Source organism: Chiloscyllium plagiosum, unplaced genomic scaffold, assembly GCF_037043375.1.
Source record: "Chiloscyllium plagiosum isolate Xiang-an unplaced genomic scaffold, Cpla_swu_hap1 HiC_scaffold_12, whole genome shotgun sequence".
In the NCBI taxonomy this organism is placed as follows: domain Eukaryota; kingdom Metazoa; phylum Chordata; class Chondrichthyes; order Orectolobiformes; family Hemiscylliidae; genus Chiloscyllium; species Chiloscyllium plagiosum.
Window position 1 is genome coordinate 95,227,982 of NW_028270150.1, and position 18,548 is coordinate 95,246,529.

At 45.4% G+C, this 18,548-nt stretch overlaps 1 protein-coding gene across 1 annotated transcript; it reads left to right on the forward strand.

The window, feature by feature from the left end:
* The first annotated feature begins 1,920 nt into the window (after window positions 1-1,920).
* LOC148148594 (putative G protein-coupled receptor 139) lies at window positions 1,921-6,051 on the forward strand. The gene is made up of 2 exons (XM_087992331.1): window positions 1,921-2,116; window positions 5,150-6,051. Exons 1-2 carry the CDS (start codon window positions 1,936-1,938, stop codon window positions 6,049-6,051), a joined length of 1,083 nt encoding a protein of 360 aa, XP_087848457.1. The 5' UTR covers window positions 1,921-1,935.
* The last annotated feature ends 12,497 nt before the right edge of the window (window positions 6,052-18,548 follow it).

Below are 18,548 nucleotides of genomic sequence, written 5' to 3' on the forward strand. Positions count from 1 at the left end.
ATTCTTGCCCTGTAGTACACACTTATCCCTCTCCATCACGAGTGTAAAAATCACCGAATTATGGTCACTATCCCCAAAGTGCTCACCTACCTCTAATTCTAACACCTGGCCTGGTTCGTTACCCAGAACCAAATCCAGTATGGCCTCACCTCTTGTTGGCCTGTCTACATATTGTGTCAGGAAACTCTCCTGCACACATTGAACAAACACTGACCCATCTAACGAACTTGAGCTATAGCTTTCCCAATCAATATCAGGAAAGTTAAAGTCCCCCATAACAACCACCCTATTACTGTCACTCATCTCCTGAATCACCTTCCCAATCCTTTCTTCAATGATTCTAGGACTATTAGGAGGCCTGTAAAAGACTCCTAACAGGGTGACCTCACCTTTCCTATTCCTAACCTCAGCCCAAACTACCTCAGATGGCAAGTCCTCATCCATCGTCCTTTCCACCGCTGTCATACTATCTTTGACAAGCAATGCCACACCTCCCCCTCTTTTACCCCCACCTCTAAACCTACTAAAACATTTAAATCCCGGAACCTGCAACAGCCAATCCTGTCCCTGTTCTAGCCATGTCTCCGTAATAGCCACAACATCGAAGTCCCAGGTACCAACCAACGCTGCAAGTTCACCTACCTTATTTCGTATACTTCTTGCATTGAAGTATACACACTTCAAGCCACTTCCCTGTTTACAGGCACCCTCCTTGGAAATTGATGCCATGTTCCTCACCTCCCTACACTCCAGGCCCTGCACCCTGAAGCTACAATCTGGGTTCCCATGCCCCTGCCGAGTTAGTTTAAACCCCCCCCAAGAGCACTAGCAAACCTCCCCCCAAGGATACTGGTTCCCCTCAGGTTCAGGTGTAGACCATCCTGTTTATAGAGGTCCCACCGTCCCCAGAAAGAACCCCAGTTATCCAAAAACTGGAACCCCTCCCTCCTGCACCATCCCTGAAGCCACGCATTTAATTGTTCTCTCTCCCTATTCCTCGAATCTCTATCACGTGGCACGGGTAACAAACCAGAGACAACAACTCTGTTTGTTCTAACTCCAAGCTTCCAACCTAGCTCCCTGAAAGCCTGTCTAACATCCTCAGCACTCCTCCTACCTATGTCGTTGGTGCCAATGTGGACCACGACTTCGGGTTGCTCCCCCTCCCCCTCCAGGACCCGGAAAACACGATCAGAGACATCACGTACCCTTGCACCTGGGAGGCAACATACCAAACGTGAGTCTCTCTCGTTCCCACAAAACCGCCTATCTGTGCCACGAACTATCGAGTCCCCAATTACTACTGCTCTGCTCTTCTTCACCCTTCCCTTCTGAGTAACGGGGACAGGCTCCGTGCCAGAGACCTGAGCCCCGTTACTTACCCCTGGTAAGTCATCCCCCCCACAAGTATCCAAAACGGTATACGTGTTCTTGAGGGGAACGGCCGCTTTTAAAGGGGGAAAAAACTAACCCAGCTAAGCTTACACTAACTGCTTCCGGGTCTCGGCTGCCCCTCTGCTTGCCGTCACTTCCTCTGCTGCTCCCGCTCTTTCTGTGAAGGAGAGAGAAAACAAAACACCGATGCCCGCTACAGGTAAGTAATTTTGAAAAAAACTCTTACCTTAGCTGTAGTCTCCCGGGTTCACCTCAACTCGGCCGCTGCTCCCACTCAAAAATGGATTGAAAGGGTTAACTGAACATGTTTGTTCAGTGACTGTACTTGATGTCAAACTCCATGGAATTTAATAGTGTCCCAGGAGGGTTTCCCTTTTCTATTAATAACAAATTCCTTACACTGTACAAAGCTATAGTATCAGTGACAGCATCACCTCCAGCATCACCCCCAGCACTAACAGGGACCGGCAGCTCCAGACACTGGGAGCTCGGGAGAAGAGAGATTCAAATCTGAGAACAATAGATTGGAATTTTACAACCATGGGTTGGAATCTGAACACAGAAGATCGGAATTTTACAACAATGGACAGGAGTTTCTCAGCAACAATTGATTATATTTCTGCAAATTACCACTTGATGTCATTAACAACTCGGATCCGTTATATACTCCTGGTTATTCAACACATTTACTATCCCACCCTTGTTATTGTTGGTGTTCCTGGTAAGTCACTAGCTCTTAATTAACTCTTAGAACTATCTTTAACTGCATCACTTTTCCTGCCAGTTGCCCTGTCCTCCTCGCTGCTTTTGCTGTTATTCCTGCTAAGTGTCAAAGTCTACCCATGAGATCTGTAAATCATATTTCACCGTAGTAATGCTCTTATCATTTCAATTTGGAAAGAGCAAAGCCATTATCTTTCGTTCCTACTATAAGCTTTAATGCCTATCCACCGATTCCAATCCTATCCTTGGCCAAGTCATGAGGACCAGTGAGATTGTTCAGAATCTTACAGACCCATTTAAACCCGAATTGGGTCACCCTTGTGTTCGTTCCTGGCACTGACTCAGGTGGCCACTGTTCCCAACATGTATCTCATTACAAGAAGCTTTTCAGTCAACTCACTTTCCCAGTTCCCCATCCTGACCAACATTTCGTGATCCCCATCCTCCTCCACCCCTCGACATCAGGGTGAAACAAATACAATCTCTCAGAACTGGCTGCCACAGGAATGGAGCTGTCTGAAAACCAGAGACTTATAGAATGTGCCTTGCATTGTTTCTTCAAAGTTTCCCTCAATTGCAATGAACTTACCCGGACAATGAATGGTGCTGGATGTGATATTTATTCCACTGCCTGTGTGTCAATCTATTCCCGTGCTGCAAGTGACCCTTGACCCCTCTTCTGTCAAAACTGCCAAAATGTGACCAAACCCCTGCCTTCCAAAATCTAAAACCAGTCAATGGTCTTGGTGCCATGACTGCTGGCTATGAGAGAATGTTCCTGTATTTGTACTGGAGAAGGTCTACTCCAACACAATTTATTCAATGACCTGCTCAACCCCTCCAGCCATACACCTCCCTCCACACCACCCCCATGTAGTTAACTACACCAAGGAGTCAGCACAGTTACTGGTAGGGCACTGGGTAGAAATCTTGAAAAGAGACACCAGTGGGTGCAGATACATGGTACCATGAGAGTGGCATCACAGGTAGACAGGGTGGTATAGAAGGTGTTTTTCACACTTACCCAAAGCTGGAGGGCATAGTTTTAAGATGAGCGGGGAACGATGTAAAATCGACCTGAGGGGCAACTTTTCCCCACAGAGGGTGGTGCGTGTATGAGACGAGCTGCCAGAAGAAGTGGTAGAGGCGACTACAATGACAGCATTCAAAACAAACTTGGACAGATACGTGGATGGGAAAGGTCAGAGGAATATGGGGCAGATACATGAACATGGGACTCATTCAGAGGAGGAAACCTGGTTTGCATAGACAATTTGGATCAAAAGACCTTTTTCCATGCTCTATAATTCTCCAATTCTATGGCCCAGAGCTGAGGATGCAGGGCAGGAGAACTGGCAGGAGAAAACATCGACCAGAGACCATCCCTCAGTGTAGACCCCACTGCAGGCCCAACCAGTTTCATCTCCAATGGCAACAGTGCACTGGTTTAAACTGTTTCCCGCCTTACTAAGCCCTCTGTGCAGAAACTAACATCAGTGAGAATGCAGAGACCATCCAATGATGCAGCAATGATACAGTCCAAACCATCTTCAGCTGCTTCATCACTGACCATCCCTCCATCCTGGGGTTAGAATTCAGGATGTTTGTTGATTGTTGTACAACATTGTGTATCATTCCCCATTTGCTGGTCACAGGAAATCTCAACATCCACACATAGCACTGCCTGACCAATATTCAGTCCTGGGCTGACTAGTGCCACTTAACTCCAAAAAGTGTGAATATAACCATTTCATTTGTTATTAATTGCTTTACCATCACTGAATCTCCCACTCCCAATCTCCTGGGGGATTACAATTGACCACAGACTGAAGTGGACCAGCTCTGGAAATGACAGTGTTATAAGACCACATAAGAGGTTGTACATTTGTGGTACATACCTCATGTCTGTATGACCCAATGCGTGTCCACCATCTACAAAGGGCAAGGCGGGTGTGTGATGCAATACTCTGTACTTTCCGAAATGAGTTTAGCTCCAAAATACACCAGAAACTTGACATCATCCAGTGTATAGCAAGCCCTTTGATTGGCATCACATCCACAAACATTCTCTGCTTTAACATCAATGCACGGTGGCTGCAATCTGAGGCTTGTGGAAGATGCACTGCAGCAATGTTTTAAAGGCCCTTTCACAACATCTTCCAAAACTGTGACCTCCACCATCTCGAAGCAATCAGCCATCAGCTGCACAGCGAAATTATCTTGGGACCATATTGCTGTTCCTTCACTATCACAGAGTCAACACGGTGGAACTTCCTCCCTAACATCTCTGTGGGTATACCTACATTACATGGACTTCGGTAGCTGAAGAAGGCAGCTTGGCAGCGTCTGAGCGGGGGCAATCAGAGATGGGCATGGAATGTTGACCTAACCAGCATCGCCCATATTTTATGAATGATAAAAGATGGTAATCAAGGACTACTGTTCTTTCATTACACAAAATCCCTAAGTAAATATGAGAGTGAACAATATACACAGATATATGATAACATAAATCCATCTGCATTGGATGAGGATCAGGAGCAGGGTATGTGTGATGATATGCTCGATGGTCACTTGATATTAGTGAATGAAGTTCTTCCGCACTAAGTTTGAATGACTCTGTAAAGATGAAGAGCAGGAACCTGATCATTTCCTCCACTCTAATACAGGGTCACTGACCTCAGTTCTGCTTCAAAAACTGAAACATACCTCTCATGGTCTTGGTGATTTCCCCTGCATTCCCTTGTTTTCAATATAAATAATTTGTCAACACAGTGTCAATCTTCATAGAATATCTTATAAACTGCTATTCCTCATTTTCTGTATCATACAACATATGATTTTTTACTTAGTGATTGATTTAGTAGGATGGTAATTTTTGAGTCCAGCAGATTACTCAAACATAGGTATGAATACTTCAATACGTTTTCAGAAAGAAGGACACATTTGCAAATCTGACAAAGTACTCTGTGAAATTGTCAACTTTTCTACCAGCTTGATTAACTTCCATATTTATTTTTCTTCCTCACAGTTAACATCATCACAATTATACTTTTGTTGCAAGGAAAGTGTGGTCTTACAAAATGTATTACTCGATACCTCGTGGCGATGTCAACAGCAGACATACTGGTTATTATACTCGATCTGCTGTTGAGACACATTCCAATTGTTTACAAGAGAGAGTTTCGTTTCCTACGGTCCATCCCCATCTGTAATATCCACGCTGTCTTCCTTTATGCAGCCACCGACTGTTCTGTCTGGTTTACCGTCACTTTTACCTTTGATCGATATGTGGCCATTTGCTGCCCAAATCTGCAAATTAAATTTTGTACCGAGAAGACAGCAGCTGTGGTTCTGGGAACAGTGACTGTGCTGAGTGGTTTGAAGAACATTTTCTGGTACTTTATGTTCACATCTCAGTATTTGCTCAGGAATCATCCCTGGTTTTGTTCAGTACCAACTGATATTCTGTCATCTCCAGTCTGGGGAACAATCGAGTGCCTTCATTATATCCTGACCCCAGCAGTGCCATTTGTTCTCATTCTGCTGCTCAATGCTTTAAGTGTCAGGCACATTTTAGTGGCCAGCAGAGTCCGCAGGAGACTTCGGGCTCACAGCAGTGGGGAGAATCCCAGTGACCCAGAAATGGGGTCTCGAAGGAAGTCCATCATTTTATTGTTTGTTATCTCAGGGAATTTCATCCTGTTATGGTCAGTGTTTGTGGTAAACTCTCTCTGGAGACGAATGTTTTCAATGGGGTATAGGGCAATATATCTACATTATTTTGTTCGAGAAATAGGATACATTCTCCAGCTCCTAAGTTGCTGCACAAACACCTGTATATATGTCGTGACCCAGACTAAGTTCAGGAAACAGCTGAAGAACATGGTAAAATACCCTTTTACCCAAATGGAGAAATTCATTAAATGGTGAGATGGATTGGAGAATTCAGGGATTAGGAATGTGTTCTGTCTCAAAATCCATCCAATCTACTTTCTATGGGGTCAGTGATGCAGACACAGTGAGGGGAGTCTGCACTCTCCAATCTTTGTGAGACAGACTAAGTATGTACAGTTGGCAGCCCTGGTGCTCCACGACAGACACAGAGTAAATGGTCTGTTCTCCCACAGTCAATGATGTCGACAAAATGGGGTCAATCTGCTGTTCCCAAGGTGTGTGATACAGATGCAGTAGGGACAATCTGCCCTCTCTAGGTTATGTGTCAAAGACACAGTGAGTTTGGTCTGCCCTCACTGGGATTCATGTGAACAAACCAATCTGAATGAGGAGTAGGAGAAAGTGAGGACCACAGATGTTGGAGAGTCAGAGTTGAAAAGGCAGTGCGGCAGCAGATCAAGTAGCGCCCGTGAAACAGGAGAGTCGGCATTATGGGCATAAGTACTTCATCATTCCTCATGAACTTCCTTGGAGTTTCTGATGGACCTGGGCAGAGCTGTTACCACAACAAACCGTGATGTACCCAGTTAGAGTGCTTTCTACGGTGCAACTTCAAACCTCGGTGAGTGTCGTTATGAATGGGCTGAATTTCCTCAGACTCCTGAGGAAGAAGAGGCACTGTTGTGAATTCCGTGAGTCCACTTGACACTTCCAAGCAGTGCTTTATAAACTTCCATGCAGTCCTCTATACAGCACCATACAGTCTGGTATGCACCTCCATGCAGTCCTCTATACAGCACCATACAGTCTGGTATGCACACCGTGCAGTCTGCTATACCCCTCCATGCAGTCCTCTGAATATCTCCATGCAGTCTGCCATATACCTCCATGCAGTCCTGTACACACCTCCATGCAGTCCTGTATACACCTCCATGCAGTTCTCTATACACCTCCTTACAGTTGTTTGTACCCCTCTATGCAGTCCTCTATATACCTATGTGCAGGTCTCCATACAACTCCATATAACTCCATTCTGCTATACATCTCCATAAAGTCTTCCGTACTGTCCTCTGTACCACTCCAATCGGTGCTCTGTACCCCTCCATACAGTCCTCTAAACACCGTCATTTTAGTCCTCTGTACACCTCCAAGCTGTCCTCTCCACCCCTCCATGCAGTCCTCTCTACCCCTCTATGCAGTGGGGGAAAGGAGGTGATGCTGGCTGTTATTATCATGAGACTAACAATCCAGAAACTGAGTCAATGCTCTGGGGACCCAGGAGTGAATCTGAAGAAGTGGTCCCCCGGGGAGAGGTCTCTCGGTTCCACTATTGGTCAATAAACACACCTGTCAACGAAACTTTGTCAATCGCACAAGCAATCACATATTGTCTGATACAGCACTGGGTTGGCAGACTCTGATTCACCCAGAAGTATGAACACTTCTTGGCAATCAAAAGTATCCAACAACTTAGAGAGTTTGCATGAGGTTTATACACACTGTTCATAGTCAGACACGGAGCATGATCGCATAGTAACAATCAATGAATGCATGATATCACTTCATTGATAGTTGCTTCAACCAATGATTTTGATTTATAAAGAAGTTAAATCATAAATCAGCTTGCAGGGTGCAGCGAGCCATTCCCATTCCAAAGGCTTGCAGTGTGTGGTTAATATTTCCTCATTTTATCTGTCTACTTCTCATTCTAATGGTTAATGGTTATTGGTTTATATAGGTTAACTGCAGTTGGTGATATAGACACAGTGAACCATTTTGTCTAATCTAATTTAGCAATGCAGAAGCCATTTTGTCCAGCTCCTTCAGCCATTTTGTCCTACCTCCCGGAGACCCATATCCTCAAATCCTGCCATGACAGATGGTGGAATTTGACTTCAATTCAAAAAAAGAGTATCTGGAATTAAGATTCACTGATGACCATGGCAAAATACATCTGGCTCACTGATGCCTGACAGGGTAGGAAATCTGCTGTCCTCACCTGGTCTGGCCTCTATGTGACTCCAGACCCACAGCAGTGAGATTGATTCTCAGCTGCCCACTGTATTGACCTGGCCAGCCACTCAGTTGTACCAGACATTACAAAGTCTGAAAGAAATGAATTGAATTGATTTGAATTGAATTTATTATCATGTGTACTGATGCACAGTGAAAAACTTTGACTTGTGAGCAATACAGGCAGATCACAGAGTTAAGTTGCATAGATAAGTAAATAATAGGTAAACATTGGCAAAACAAAAATACATATATAGAGGCAATGTTAAGAGTTTGTGAGTCCTTTCAGTATTCTAATAACAGTAGAGTAGAAACTGTTGTGAAACCGGCTGGTGCGTGTGTTCAGGCTTCTGTACCTTCTCCCTGATGGTAGAGGTTGTCAGAAAACTTTGCCAGGGTGGGATGGATCTTTGAGAATGCTGGCGGCCTTTCCTTGACAGTGGGCCTGATAGATGGATTCTATAGATGGGAGGTTGGCCTTTGTGATTGTCTGGGCCGAGTTCACCACTCTCTGTAACCGTCTCCGATCTTGAATGGTACAGTTACCATACCAGGTCGAGATACATCCAGACAGAATGCTCTCGATGGTGCATCTAAAAAAGTTGGCAAGGGTATTCATCGTAATGCCAAATTTCCTCAGCTGCCTGAGGAAGAAGAGATGTTGTTGGACCTTTGTAACCAGTGTGTCCACATGAAGAGTCCATGAAAGCTTGTTGTGGATGACCACTCCCAGGAGCTTGACACTCTCCACTCGTTCCCCTCTGTGATGTTAGTGTGTAGAGGGGGGCATGAGTAGCACCCCACCAAAAGTCAATAATGCGTTCCTTGGTTTTGCCGGCATTGAGAGCTGGGTTGTTCTCAATGCACCATTTTCCAGATCTTCCACCTCCCATCTGTAGTCTGTTTCATTGTCATCTGAGATTCGACCGACTATGGTGGTGTCATCAGTGAACTTGTAAAAGGCATTAGTGTGGTATTTGGTAAGGCAGTCATGGGTATACAGTGAGTACAGTAGGGGGCTGAATACGCACCTCTGGGGGGCTCTAGTGTTGAGTGTTAGTGAGGATGAAATATTGACCACAATCTTCACTGATTGTGGCCTGTGGGTCAGGAAACTGAGGATCCAGTTGCAGAGAGTGGGGCTTAGTCCAAGATAACTATGTTTAGTAATCACAAGGGGATAATGGTGTTGAATGCTGAACTGTAGCCAATGAGTAGGATCCTTATGTAGCTGTTCTTGGTGTCAAGACATTTTGGGAGGAGTGAAGGGCAAGTGATATGGTACCTGATGTGGAACTGTTGGTCCAATAGGCAAATTGGAGTGGGTGAAGAGTAGTGCGAAGGCTGGAGTTGGTTAATGCCATGACCAACCTTTCAAAGTACTTCATGACCACCGAAGTTAGGGCCACTGGGCGGTAGTCATTGAGACACGCTGCATGAGCCTTCTTAGGCACAGGGATGATGTTGGCCCTCTTGAAACAGGCAGGGTCAGAGGCCTGCTGCAGAGAGAGGTTGAAGATGTCTGAGAAGACCTCTGCCTGTTGTTCTGCACATGCTCTGAGTGCATGGCCTGGTACTCCGTCTTGTCCTGCCTTGGATTCAACCGACGGAAAACTGATCTGACCTCTGAAGCAGTGACTGTTGGGATAGCTTCGTCAGGACTTGTCGGAATTGGTATTACCTCTCAAAGCGAGCAGAGAAGGTGTCGAGACAATCTGGGAGGGATACGTCATCGCCTGCTATCTTGCACTGTCTCTTTTTAGAACCTGTGATGTCATTCAGTCCTTGCCATAGTCGCTGGGTATCTGTCTGGGTTCCTAGTTTGGAGAGGCATTGGTCCTTGACTGTCTTAATGGCTCTGCGAAGGTCATACTTGGATTCCTTATATTTGAGTGTGTCTCCTGATCTGAAGACCTCATGCCTGGTTTTTAGTAGGTTCTATATGTCCTGATTCATCCAGGGTTTCCTGTTGGGGAACACCCGGATTGACTTCCTCGGTTTGCAGTCCTCCCCACCCTTGCTGATAAAGTCAGTGACAGTGGTGGCGTACTCATCCAAGGTACCTGCAGACTGTTTGAACATGGCCCAATCAGCCAATTCTAGACAGCACTGGAGTTGATCCTCTGCCTCCTCCGACCAGCACTGGATTTGAATCCGCGAGGGGGTCTCCTGCTTGAGCTTTTGCCTGTAAACCAGGAGAAGAAACATGCATTGTGGTCGGAGTTCCTGGAAATGAGGGCGGGGGATGGAGCGGTAAGCATCCTTCACAGTGGTGCAGCCGTGGTCTAAAATATTCTGGCCCCTGGTGGGGCAGGTACTGTTCTGGTGGTACTTGGTCAATACCTTCCTTAGATTGGCTTGATTGAAGTGGCCAGTCACAATAAACAGGGCCTCGGAGTGTTCCGTCTCCAGGGTGTTATGGTGGAGTACAGCACATCCAGAGCTTTCTCAGCCTTTACTTGTGGTGGTATGTACACAGCAGTTAGTATAACAGTGGTAAATTCCCGTGGGAGATAGAAGGGGCAGCATTTGACGGTGAGGAATTCAAGGTTTGGGGAACAATGGCTGCACAGGGTTGCAATGCCCATGTACCACAAGTTGTTGAATCCAAAGCAAACCCCTACAGAATTGCCTTACCTGAGGACAATGCACAGTCCATACGATGGATAGAAAAACCATCAGCCTGAAGTGCGCAGTCGGGAATGGATGGGTTGAGCCCGATTTCTGTGAAGCAGAGGGTGTAGCTTCCTGCCGTTCACACTAGAAGCTGAGCCATGATCTGAAACTGGACGGATCACCTGGCACTGACCTAGGCACCGAAAAATGCAGAAACAGCCCTGTCGATCCTGCATTCCCTGTTTGCTTTCTATCATCTTTTCTTGTCCTTCTTGACCTTACTGTAAAGATTTTGATCTGATTGAAACTGATATAACTTCTGACCATTGCTATCATGTCATTGCAAGCCTTAGCTCAATTATAAGAACACACCAAGTTGACAGAGCTCATCGAAAGGGACTTTCAATTGGACTAGCTCCACAACCACATGAATATAATGAGAGTTTTCACATGTTTCACAGACTTGATTACGTTTCCCACAGTAAAGACAAAGTGGTGATACTGAGCTGAGGGCAGTGGTCAGTTGTCACATTCACAATGGAACACCCGTCCTCAAGCTGCAGTCCTCAACCTTGTCCCTTAACTGCAGCCTATCGCTGCCTTTCCCTCAGGATTTATGTTTAGTGTCTTACAAACCATTACTTTATCCACAGTTTGCCACTTGGTTCTGTGTTATATTGTTTAAGCTCTGTATCTACTCAATCAGTTGATTAATTTATTCCAGTACAAAACTGAAACCACTGACTAACATAGGGATCTAAACAGGTAAATCTCAAAGAGTAGCAAAAATAAACCCAGATAATTACCACCCCTTCGGTCTGATCGGAATTAGCAGCAACATGATGGAAGGTGTCATCAAGAGAGCTACCGAGCTGCACTCCCTCAGCAATAACTTGTTCGCTGGTGTCCAGCTCTGCAGGGTTGCTCAGCACCAGACCTCATAACAACTAATATCCAAACAAGGACAAAAGAGCTGGACCCCTGAGGTGAGAGAGTCTGCACTTGACATCAAAGCAGGAAGTGACCAAGTCTGACCTGAAGGAAATCTAAAATAATGAGAAATGGGATGAACCTCTCATTGTTTGGAATCATTCCTGGCACATTGAAGGATGGGTGTGGTTGTTGGAAGTCAGTCACCTCAGCTCCAGGACATCGCTGCAGGAGTTCCTCAGGGAAGTGTCCTCGGCCCAGTTATCTTCAGCTGCTTCACTGTTGACAATCCCTCCATCATAAGGTCAGAATTCAGGATGTTTGTTGATTGTTCACAAAGTTTTTCCCATTCCTGACTCGTCAGACACTATGCTGGTATATAGCAACACTTGGACAGTATTCAGACCTGAACTAAAAGTAGCATGTGTGCCACACAAGTGTCAGGTATCTCCGAAAAGAGAGAATCCAACCATTTCTCTTGACATTGATTGGTCTTACCGTTACTGAATCCCGCACTGTCCACATCCTGGGCCGCGGTTGAATGGGGTTACCATTGACCATCCAATCCACTCTCCGTGGGGTCAGTGGTACAGACACAGTGAGGGGAGTCTGCACTCTCCAATCTTTGGGATACAGACTGAATATGTTCAGTTGGCAGTCCTGGTGCTCTACAGAGTAAATGGTCTGTTCTCCCACAGTCAATGATATAGACACAATGGGGTCAGTCTGCTCTCCCCAATGTGTGTAATATAGATGCAGTAGGGACAATCTGCCCTCTCTAAGGTGTGTGACAAAGATACAGTGAGGTTTGTCTGCCCTTCATGGGATACATGGGAAGTCACGAATATGAATGAGGAGTAGGTCAGTTAGCCTTTTGAGTCTGATCTGGGATTTGATCAGTTCATGGTTGATCTTGCTGCAATCTTAATACTTGTTTCCACATCCTTTCCAACCCCACTGACTTCCCTTGTTAGTGACGAGTTCATTTTAATCTTCCAGACAAGTCATTAGTGAGTCTGCCTCCATTGTTATCTGGAAGAGCATTCCACAGACTATGTGAACAAACAAGTAAATATGAAATAAGTATTGGAGCCATTTGCCACTGACAAGATATTTTCAGGACCATTAATTTATTAATATTAATTTAACAAATTAGCCCCTGCATTATAATCTGCCATTTGATAAGATCATGGTTGATCTGGCAACAGTCTTAATCCTCTTTTCCACCTACTTTCTAGCCCCATGGAATCCTTTGTTAGTGAAGAGTCCACATAACTCTTACATAAAGTTATCAATGAGCCTGCCCCCATTGTTATCTGGAAGATTATTCCACAAGCTATTGTACAGTGAGGTGAATCACATGTTGTATGTGCTGCCACAAATACTTTGTCAGTTTTAAAAGGGAATTTACAGAGTTTGGATGAGTTCAATGTGTTTGAAATCAACTAATTAAAAGACTTTTGGACTAACTGCTTCAAACGGTGATGTTCAAGTGTTTCAGGTTCAGCAGAAATATTCATTAGGTAAGACAGGTCCTTGGAAATAGTGAATAATATCTGATTGCATTAAGTTTCGTGAAGTAAAGCTGACTCATCTGACAACAAAACTCGATTGAAAGAACATGCAAAAGTCACAAATGTTATAAGACCATAAAATAGAGGAGCAGAAATGAGGCCAGTCAGCCCAATGAGTCTGCTCTGCCATTCAATCATGGCTGATATGTTTCTCAAACCCATTCTCCCACTTTCTCCCCATAACCCTTGACCCCCTTGAAAATCAAGAACCTATCTATGTCAGTTCTAAATATACTCAATCACTTGGCCTCCACAGCCGTCTGTGACAATGAATTCCATAGATTCACCATTCTCTGGCTGAAGAAGTTTCTCCTTATCTCCATTTTGAAACATCTTCCCTTTACTCAAAGCTGTGCCCTTGGGTCCCAGTCTCTCCTCCCAATGGAAACATCTTCCCAACATCCACTCAGTCCATGCCATTCAGTATTCTGTATATTTACCTAAGATCACCCCTCATCCTTCTAAACTCCATCAAGTATCGACCCAGACTCCTCAAACATTCCTCAGATGTTAATCTCTTCATTCCTGGGATCATTGTCCTGATCCTCCTCTGAAAATGCTCCAGGGCCAGTACTTCCTTCCTCAGATGGGGGGGGCCCAAAACTGCACACTGTACTCTGAATGTTGTCTGACCAGAGTCATATAGAGCCTCAGAAGTACATTCCTGCTTTTGTATTCAAGTCCTCTCAAGATAAATGCCATCATCGCATTTTCCTTCCGAGCTATTGACTCAACCTGCAAATTTAACTTGAGAGAATCCGAGACTAGAGTTTCTTTGCACTTCAGTTTTATGATTTTTCGCCCCATTTTGAAAATAATCTATGTCTCTATTATTCCTACCAAAGTTATGACCTCACACTTTCCCACGTTGTACTCCATCTGCCAATTCTTTGCCTACACTTCTTACCTGTCCAAATTCTTCTGCAGCCTCCCGGTTCCTCAATACTACCTGTCCTTCTAACCACCTTTGTATCATCTGCAGCTGAGCCAGAGTACCCGCGATTCCTTCATTGAGACAATTAATGTAGAAAGTGAAAAGTTATGGTCCCAACACTGAGCCTTGCGAATAACAAATTCTCACCAGCTGCCATCCTGAGAAGGACCCTTTCACTCCCATTCTCTGCTTTCTGGCAGACAGCCAGACTTCTAACCATGCTAGCACCTGGCCTCTAACATCATGGGTCCTTATCTTATTCAGTAGCATCCAATGAGACACCTTGTCAAAGGCCTTCTTGAAGTCCAGGTAGACAATATCCATTGGCTCACCTTTATCTAACCTGTTTGTTACTTCCTCAAAGAATTCTAACAGATTTGTCAGGCATGACTTCCCCTTGATGAAACCATGCTGACATTGCTGCACTATCTCTTCAGCTATGTCCCTTAGAACTCTGGGGAGTAGTCCATCTGGTCCAGATCATTTATTCACGTTCAGACCATTCAGTTTTTCTAGCACCTTCTCCTTGGCGATGGGCACCATACTGAGCTCTGCCCCCTCACGCTCTTGTATTTTTGGGATATTACTGTTGTCTTCCACTGTGAAGACTGAGGTAAAGCAATTACTCAGTTCCTTAGCCATTTCCTTGTTCCCCACTACTATCTCTCCAGTGTCATTTCCCAGCAGCCCAATGTCCACGTTTGCCTCGTTTTTGCTCTTTATATATCTAAAGAAACTCATACAGTCTTCATTTATATAACTCATACAGTCTGCAGGTACCTTGGATGAGTATCCCACCGCTGTCACAACAATGCCTCTTCTTCCTCAGGAGTCTCAGGAAATTCAGTCCATTCACCACGTTTTGTAGCTGCACCATAGAAAGCACTCTAACTGGGTACATCACGGTTTGGTGTGGTAACAGCTCTGCCCAGGTCCATCAAAAACTCCAAGAAAGTTCATTAGGAATGGTGAAGTACTTATGCCCATAACGCAGACTCTCCTGTTTCGCGGGAGCTGCCTGACCTGCTCCCGCACTTCAGTACCAACTTTTTGAACTCTGACTCTCCAACATCTGTGGTCCTCACTTTCTCCTACTCCTCATTCAGGTTGGTTTGTTCACATGTATCCAAGTGAGGGCAGACCAAACTCACTGTGTCTTTGACACACACCCTAGAGAGGGCAGATTGTCCCTACTGCATCTGTATCACACACCTTGGATAGAGCAGACTGACCCTTTGTGTCTATATCATTGACTGTGGGAGAACAGACTCTGTGTCTGTAGTAGATTACCAGGACTGCCAACTGAACATACTCAGTCTGTACCACAAAGATTGGAGAGAACAGACTCCCTTCACTGTGTCTGTATCACTGACCCCACGGAGAGTGGATAAGATAGATGCTGAGACAGAACACATCCTCATCCCTGAATCCTCCAATCCATCCCACCATTTAATGAATTTCCCCATTCGGGTAAAAGGGTATTTTACCATGTTCTTCAGCTGTTTCCTGAACATAGTCTGGGTCACGACATATATACAAGTGTTTGTGCAGCAACTTAGGAGCTGGAGAATGAATCCTATTTCTCGTACAAAATAATGTCGATATATTGCCCTATACCCCATTGAAAGCATTCGTCTCCAGAGACAGTTTGCCACAAACACTGACCATAACAGGATGAAATTCCCTGACATAACAAACAATAAAATGATGAACTTCTTCGAGACCCCATTTCTAGGTCACTGGGATTCTCCCCACTGCTGAGAGCCCAAAGTCTCCTGCAGGCTCTGCTGGCCACTAAAATGGAAGAAAAAACAAGGGCTGCAGATGCTGGAAACCAGAGTCTAGATTATAGTGGTGCCAGAAAAGCACTGCAGGTCAGGCAGCATCCGAGGAGCAGGAAAATCAAGGTTTTGGGCAAAAACCCTTCATCAGGAATAGCAAGTACCTGACACTTAAAGCATTGAGCAGCAGAATCAGAACAAATGGCACTGCTGGGTTCGGGATATAATGAAGGCACTCGATTGTTCCCCAGGCTGGCGATGAGAGAATATCAGCTGGTACTGAACAAAACCAGGGCTGATTCCTGAGCAAATACTGAGATGTGAACATAAAGTACCAGAAAATGTTCTTCAAACCACTCAGCACAGTCACTGTTCCCAGAACCACAGCTGCTGTCTTCTCAGTACAAAATTTAGTTCACAGATTTGGGCAGCAAATGGCCACATGTCGATCAAAGGTAAAAGTGATGGTAAACCAGACAGAGTAGTTGGTGGCTGCATAAAGGAAGACAGTGTGGATATTACAGATGGGGATGGCCCGTATGAAATGGAAATCTCTATTATAAACAATTGTAATGTGCCCAAAAAGCAGATTGAGGATAATAGCCAGTACATCTGCTGTTGACATCACCACCAGATATCGAGTAATACATTTTGTAAGACCACACTTTCCTTGCAACAAAAGTATAATTGTTATGATGTTAACTGTGAGGAACAAAACAATATGGAAGTTTATCAAGTTGGTAGAAAAGTTAACAATTTCATAGAGTACTTTGTAATATTTGCAAATGTGTCCTTCTTTCTGAAAATGTATTGAAGTATTCATACCTATGTTTGAGTAATCTGCTGGACTCAAAAATTACCATCCAACAAAATCAGCCATAAAGAAAAAATATATATGTGATATGAAACAGAAAATTAGGAACAGCAGTTTATAAGATATTCTGTGAAGATTGCCATTGTGTTGACAAATTATTTATATTGAAAACAAGGGAATGCAGGGGAAATCACCAAGATCATGAGAGGTATGTTTCAGTTTTTGAAGCAGGACTGAGGTCAGTGACCCTGTATTAGAGTGGAGGAAATGATCAGGTTCCTGCTCTTCATCTTTACAGAGTCATTCAAACTTAGTGCGGAAGAATCAGCCCAAGTTCTCCTTCACTAATATCAAGTGACTATGGAGCATATTATCACACATATCCTGCTCCTGATCCACATCCAATGCAGATGGATTAATGTTATGAAATATCAATGTATAATGCTCACTCAAATTTACTTAGGGATTTTGTGTAATGAAAGAACAGTAGTCCTTGATTACCATCTTTTTTCATTCATAAAATATGGGCGATGTCGGTTAGGTCAACATTCGATGCCCATTTCTGATTGTCCCCTCTCAGACGCTGGAGGAGAAAGTGAGGTCGGCAGATGCTGGAGATCAAAGTTGAAACTTTATTGCTGGAACAGCACAGCAGGTCAGGCAGCATCCAGGGAACAGGAGATTCGACGTTTCGGGCACAGGCCCTTCTTCAGGAATGAGCAGAGAGTGTTCAGCAGGAGAAGATAAAAGGTAGGGAGGAGGGACTTGGAGGAGGGGAGTTGGAAATGTGATAGGTGGAAAGAGGTCAAGGTGAGGGTGATAGGTCGGAGTAGAATGGAGGCGGAGAGGTCAAGAAGAAGACTGCAGGTCAGGAAGGCGGTGCCGGGCTGGAAGGATCCGGCTGAGACATGGTGGGGGGAGGGGGGATGAAGAAACTGGTGAAGTCCAAGTTCATCCCCTGCGGTTGGAGGGTTCCCAATCGGAAGATAAGACGCTCCTCCTCCGACCGTCGGGTTGTTGTGGTTTGGCGGTGGATGAGTCCAATGACCTGCATATCCTCGGTGGAGTGGGAGGGGGAGTTGAAATGCTGTGCCACAGGTTGGTTGGGTTGGTTCGTCCGGGTGGCCCAGAGGTGCTCTCTGAATCGCTCCGCAAGTAGGCGGCCTGTCTCCCCAATATAGAGGAGGCCACACCGGCTGCAGCGGATGCAGTAGATGATGTGGGTGGAGGTGCAGGTGAATCTGTGGCGGATATGGAAGTTTCCCTTGGGGCCTTGGAGAGAAGTGAGGGGGGAGGTGTGGGCGCAAGTGTTGCACCTCCTGCGGTTGCAAGGGAAGGTGCCGGGAGTGGTGGTTGGGTCGGTGGGGGGTGTGGATCTGACAAGGGAGTCGCGGAGGGAGTGGTCTCTACGGAAAGCTGATAGGGGAGGGGAGGGAAATATATCCTTGGTGCTGGGGTCTGTTTGGAGGTGGCAGAAGTGACGGCGGATGATGCGCTGTACATGGAGATTGGTGGGGTGGTAGGTGAGGACCAGTGGGGTTCTGTCCTGGTGGCGGTTGGAGGGGCGGAGCTCAAGGGCGGAGGAGCGGGGAGTGGAGGAGATGCGGTGGAGGGCACCGTCGACCACGTCGGGGGGGAAATTGCGGTCCTTGAAGAAGGACGCCATCTGTGTTGTACGTATTTTGAACTGGTCCTCCTGGGAGCAGATGCGGCGGAGACGAAGGAATTGGGAGAATGGGATGGCGTTTTTACAGGGGGCAGGATGGGAGGAGGTGTAGTCCAGGTAGCTGTGGGAGTCGGTTGGTTTGTAGTAGATGTCCGTGTTGATTCGGTCGTCTGAGATAGAAACAGAAAGGTCTAGGAAGGGGAGG